The sequence below is a fragment of the Antrostomus carolinensis genome, unplaced genomic scaffold, assembly GCF_000700745.2.
Source record: "Antrostomus carolinensis isolate BGI_N321 unplaced genomic scaffold, ASM70074v2 scaffold3520, whole genome shotgun sequence".
Classification (NCBI taxonomy): Eukaryota; Metazoa; Chordata; class Aves; order Caprimulgiformes; family Caprimulgidae; genus Antrostomus; species Antrostomus carolinensis.
The window spans coordinates 90385-96626 of NW_010286292.1; the positions used below are offsets into that span (position 1 = coordinate 90385).

Below are 6242 nucleotides of genomic sequence, written 5' to 3' on the forward strand. Positions count from 1 at the left end.
AGCAGGAGCAGGCTTCTTGTCAGTGGTTTTACTTGTTGTTTCTGTTAAGCCCTCAGCTGTAGGTATCGGTAATACAGCAAAGTGTTAATTTTAGGGTGACTTTCTGGTTGGCTTTAAAATAATCTGGAGTTTATGTAAATCTGCTTGTTTACTAAACAAGCAAATGCCAGTGGAGTAATGTGTTTTACTCTGAATAGCCTTATTCACAGCCAGGAGGAACTTTCAAGAGTAAGCAGTCTGCCCAGGAAGTTTTTTGCAGGATCAGGGATAATATCTGTTAAATGCAAACTTGGGATAAAAAAACAGGCTGTCAGGGGAAAAATACAGTGATACAATTATAGCACTTGAAAGCCTGATGAGCAATATTATGTGAAAGATGCGGTTTAGAAGTTCAGAAGGATTCTGGTTTGGTTTTTAGCACTTCCAGCTAATTGTATCTTTTTTTATTAATATGAACAGTTTTTGTTTATATTGGTTTCCTGGTTTGTTTAAAACTTTCTATGTACCCTTCTGGGCTAGGAAAGAAACAGATAATCTTTGTAAAACAATTCCCACAAAATGGAAAAGAAATAAGATTGTATCAAAATTATCTATTTTCACACTGCATACTGTCCACATCCATGTTAGAACCATCAGTCGAACCTTTCCTGTGTTTTTCCTTCTACTGTAAGGAGCATTATAGTTTAACTAGAGGTGGAAGTGGATTCACTAGGAAGAGATTTAGCATGAAATCCCAGTGACCTGTTTGGAGCTAAGATTTCCTTCTGGGTTGATACCACAGTTCACAGTGGGGTGCCATGGAGAGTGCTAAGTACTGAAAGGATGAGGAAAGCAGGCAAAATTTATCCAAAGTATCTTTGTCAGAGTGACTTTAATGAGGTGTCGGCAGATACAGAAGGACAGAGTAGGTTATTGCTAACTCAGTGATGCAAGTGGGGTAACGTGTTGCTCCTATTAAGTTTGTGGAGCAGCAGAGGAAGCGGATATAAGAGCAGCATCCTCCAGTGTGACAGCACGGTGAAATTTCATCCTGAAGCAATCTGAAGCCCCTAATCTTGGAACCGTTTCATGATTCAAAAATAGTACTGAAGGAATCGATAATTCCCCTTTGGGTGGAAAGCTTGTGACGGGGTTTAATATTGAATTCATGTTCCTGCCACCAAATGGCCCGTATGTTGTGCGGTGCATTGATTTGTGCTACTGTTACGACTCCCGTGCACAAATGCGAACTTTTCTATGCTGTGAGCAGGAAACACTGGAATAAAATGTCAAGAATACTATACTTCTCACAAGGTTTATTTCTGAGATAGAAAGTTGCTTGCACAACTTAATGTAGACGCATTATGCGGGATGTTATTGGCAGTGATACGTTGTAATGGCTCTGGCTCTCTAACTCCATGTTGAGATATATTCCTTCTTCAAAGACCTTCAGTCCAGCTGGAGTTAAGAGTCTATGACTAATTTTGAAGAAATAAGGAGTAAATGTCGTTGCCAACTTTCCTCCTTCCTAGTGCAAAGAAGAGTTCTAATTTTAAATCTGTATTTGAAATTATAACAGCATCAGCTATTAGTATTAAGGACGTTAAACTGCAAAATGTTCTGGTTTTGTATGTCAATGCTAAAATTAAATTAAAAGTCCAGATATCTACAACTTTGAACTTTTTTTAAGTGCAGAGTTAGTAACCTAGTTTTGAAAACACTGTGTGCAGGAAGCATGATATGTGACTGTGTGAGAAGTCTACCTTGAAAGGTTTCTGTGGTACCACAATTCAAGCCTGCAAAAGCAATAGAAAGCTGATGCCCTTCATTCTGCCTTATCTATTGCCATTTCTTCAGAAGAAAAGCCAATAAACTTATCAACACAAACCACAGGCCAACTTACAAAAGGCTTTAGCTACTGGCACCAGGAAAATATCTGTAAAAGATTCTGCATGAACATGAATGTGAAGAGCTGAAACAGTGTGGTCATGAGACTGTGTCCTTCAGGGGCTTTGCACAGATGTGTTCTACCATTTGACATTTTTATTGTCTGTCTTCTGCTGAAAACATTTGCAAATTCATCCTGGTAGCATGGATTAATGAAGACAATTGGTGAAGCTTGCCACTGGCAGCCATCAAGAGCTTTGTTTTTCCAGAGCACTTGTATTCCCTGTCCTGCTGAGATGCCTTCTATGATGATGCTTTTTGAGGTCATCATACAAAGCACTATCTTACTAAACCAAAACAGTTTTCTCTTGGGCTCAACATATGTGATAAGCCTCTGTTAGCTCTCCTGCAGTAAGCACTGGGGCTTCAACAGATCTTTATCATCTAGCAGAAAAACAAAATTTTCTTGTACCCCACTTGCCACTCCTTATGTCTCCTTGAAAACAAACATTGGCATCTAATTTCCCTGTCAGAGGCAGAGTGCTCGTATTAAAGATGGAGTCCAAACCTTCATTATGGTTGTCACTCTGTCTGTAGTTCATCTTAAGAAGATGTAATGATGCATGACATTATGAATTCACCCTGGTAGCATGCTGATCCCAAATTCTCTTGTGTTACAGCATCAACGCTGTTGTCCTCTGTGCAGGAAAAAAACTTCCTTCTTAGAATGTGGTGTTTGAGAGTTGAAATAAGTGGCAAAGACCAGACCACTTGGGGTGAAATTTAGTTCTGCACAGGTGGGCAGAGAAGGGCTGTGGTGACTTTTAGCTCCTGAGATGGCTCTATGCACAGAGAAGCGAGTGTCACACACTGAGACTGTAGGATGCTTCCCACCCAACTTCATGCATGTATTTTATCCTGCTAGTCTGCCCTGCTCTCGCAGTCAGTGGGGAACATGAACAGTTCAGTGCCCTTCGCTTTGGTCCCTGCTCTCTGAAACTGCTGGGAGAGCTTTTCTCTGCTGACTCCAGGGGAGCCTCCAGAGGCGCCAGTCAATCCAGTGCCTAAAAATGAATGGTGCAAATACCCTTCAGTGATTCTAGTCATTAATAATCGTCCTGACACCCTACTGATACTTTTTGTTAAATGCAATAAATATATTGCCAATGGTTTGGTTTTGGTTTGTTTTTTTGTTGTTGTCTTTTGTTGTTGTTGTGTTTTGTTTGTTTGTTTTGTTTTGATTTTTTAAGACATGCAATAAACTCTAGTTCTGACTTGATCCACATTGCTGGACTCTGTTTAGGACAGAAGTCTAATGACTGCATGATTTTTTTGTAGTGCAGTCTGGAGCAAATATTGTGGCAGAATGTAGGCAGGAGTTTGCTATCACTGAGGAGGTCTGTTGTGTGAACAGCCAGTATATGCTTTCAAGGCAGAGCCAGAGAGGAGGTAAGGAGCACGTAGAGCCCACACGGGTGCTCTGCAAGGAATGCATTTCCCCCCTGAGCGCGCTATTGATCTCAAGGAAATGAAACACCAGGAAGATGGAAGCATTGCTCACTTGAAAGGATAAGGAATGGGGTAAGAACTGAATTAACAAGAAAAGGAGGGCATCCTGGTCTTTCCATCTAGGAGCTCTTTATTCAGTGCACTCAGTATTATAAAACTCGGCAAGTGTAAACCCCCTGCCATTGAAAGAAAAGCACAAAGGTTTCAAAGGGTCAGTCTCACTTTTCTGCATATTCTTCATCTTTAAAATCTGTTTGTATTTGTTTGCAGATTACTATGCCCTCTTCGGTACTATGTGCCATGGCTGTGAATTCCCCATTGAAGCTGGAGACAGGTTTCTCGAAGCCTTGGGCCACACTTGGCATGACACTTGCTTTGTATGCTCAGTAAGTAAAGCTACTCCACATTTTAAACAAAACTATGGCAGCAGTGCTTGTGAGAACCTGACCGATATGGGAGCTAACAGCTATAACCTCTTTCAATTCTCCAAGCCCAAACAAAAAGCACTTTCCCAGTTATTTGGAAGGTGTGTTGCTATTGTGAGCCTTGGCACCAGTCCAGAGGAGCTGGCCTGGATTGCAGCCATGTGTCCTAGCATTTAACCCTTGACGTTTACTTCCTCAGAGCAAGCGTTGAAGGCCATACACGAACAGGCTGTGGTTCTGAAGTAGCAAGAGTAATTTTGACGTAAAGACACCATAGCCAAAGTGTCACCTGCTAATATTTTATGACCAAAAAAAACCCCTCCTGCGCTAATAATCAGATTTTTTCTTTTAAATCCTAAACTTAACTCTGCTCTCAATTAAGAACCTGTTGACTTAAAGGAAGCTTGTGTTTACATCAACCATTAGTATTACATCAAAGAGTATCCCTAAGAAAAATGTAATTCTTATTCTTTGAATGTAGTTGTGCACAGAACAATGCTGATTTGACATTCTGAATAATGTATGGGGTAATTCATCCATCTGAATTGAGTGATGTTTTCTTTTTTTATCTAATTTCAGGTATGTAGTGACAGTTTGGAGGGTCAGACTTTCTTCTCCAAGAAGGACAAGCCACTGTGCAAGAAACACGCTCACTCTATCAACATCTGATGCCTTGAGCTCATCTTGTGTAACATATGTACTGAGCAGAAAGAAAGGTTAAAATGTCTGTGTTCAATAATTGGTTAAAATTATTTATACATTACTTTCTCAAAGAGAAATGTGAAAACGTGGGGGGGGTACACTAATTTTTTTATCAGTTAGTTTTGCTTCATAAAAACATAGGAATCAGGAATTGCACCCAAGCCAAATGATTAAAGTGCCTTTACTTCTATACTTGGCACACTACTGTATTGGTTTCATGATTTTATGACTACATTTATATCTGCTTCAGTACGAGAAGTGTAATGTCTATAAAAATAAATATCTGATGTTAGAAGTCCTAGTTTTGCTGCTATTCAACAAATAAAAGGAGATTGGCTTCAGCGATCCAGATCACTTTATTGCGCTGATGTTTTTTAAAGTGTGTCTAGAAGTATTGCAGCTAAACTCCATTAAAGAGGAACTCAAAGCAAAGATAAGATTACACAGAATATATAGTTCAACAACTGATATTTTTATCTGATACTCGTATACATGAAGCCTCCTGCACAATTATATGTACCTGTGCCTTTGGCAGTTCATTCTCTGGTGGGTCTGCAAAGGACAGATTTTTACAAAGCAGTTAAGTGAGGCAGTGGTTATGCTGGTGAACAAGAAGAGTTTAGAAGATACCACTTAGAAGAACACATAAATGGGATACTCTTCCTTAACTCATGTACTGCCAGAACACTAGCAAAAAAAAAACCTGCTAGTGAAGGTGTGTTTGACAAGATGGAAATGTCAGATCACATCTTAAAAATAAGGGAGCAAGGAGTTACACTCTTATGTTTGCAGTTCAGGTTTTAGATAGTTTTAAGCGCCTTGGAAAGGGGAAACTACACTGACTCTGCAGGTATCAGTGTTTTATATCCAGAATATGAGACTGTTGTTGAATGAGAGAAACTGCTGAAGTGCAACTGAGGACATTGTTTTTCTCTCAGTACATTCTTTACCATGTAGCTCATGAATATGTATATTGATGGTGTGCCAGGTAGCGTACCAAAAACTTATTTTCTTGCTCAGCTGTTATGATTTTTATTAGTTTAGGTTTTATTTCTTTCTTTTCCTTCAGATGTAAGGAATATATTGTTGAATAATATAATACGGAGTTAGGCAGCTCAGTATCTCTCAGTTCCTGCAAGAGAGTGGAGAAACAATGCTGTCATTATGCCATTACTTTGAGCCAGGAGACCTAGCCAATTCTGTGGCTTGATATGAATTTAACCTCCAGAGAGTCAGCGCAAGACCTATGCACCAGCTAAGTCCCACTTAACTTCAAATTAAGGCTTAAGTGGTACAGAGCAGATAGGGAAGAGGTGGTGACCCTCTACACGGGTTGAGTTTTGCTCCAGCAGAGTTGCACAACAGAGAAGGGGGCCCTTTTGGGGCCAGATCAGATTCCTGAAGGGAACTGAATTCACATGCTATTTAATTCATCTGGGATGTCAGAGCTGAATTTTAGTCTTTAGTGCTCTTTCCAGTAGACATTAAAAGTAACCATTTACTGTTTTTGTTGTGGTTTTTGGTTTTTTTGGTGGGGTTTTTTTTAATGATAGAAAGGACAGGTTTATCCGTAAAAACATGGGGAAAAACACAAAAAATTGCTGTGGTTTGAGTAAAGCAATTGTAACAAGAAATGTCATCAAAAGAAGGGGAAAGAAAACCAAAGTTGCTGTATTGAAATATTAAAAGATATTGGGTTTTCTTATTAATTCAGCAAGACAGGTTCATGTTGTAGGCTGT

The 6242-nt window shown here is 39.6% G+C and overlaps 1 protein-coding gene across 1 annotated transcript in view; it reads left to right on the forward strand.

Annotated features, from left to right (window-relative positions):
• Positions 1 to 4596, forward strand: part of LOC104520633 (PDZ and LIM domain protein 5) — a gene marked incomplete at its 5' end in the record, with an annotated part of 88739 nt that extends 84143 nt beyond the window's left edge. The window contains 2 exons of the mRNA XM_029083606.1: positions 3646 to 3761; positions 4380 to 4596. Coding sequence (XP_028939439.1) covers positions 3646 to 3761; positions 4380 to 4469 — 206 coding nt within the window. The remainder of the gene's footprint in view (positions 1 to 3645; positions 3762 to 4379) is intronic.
• Between the last annotated feature and the right edge of the window lie 1646 nt (positions 4597 to 6242).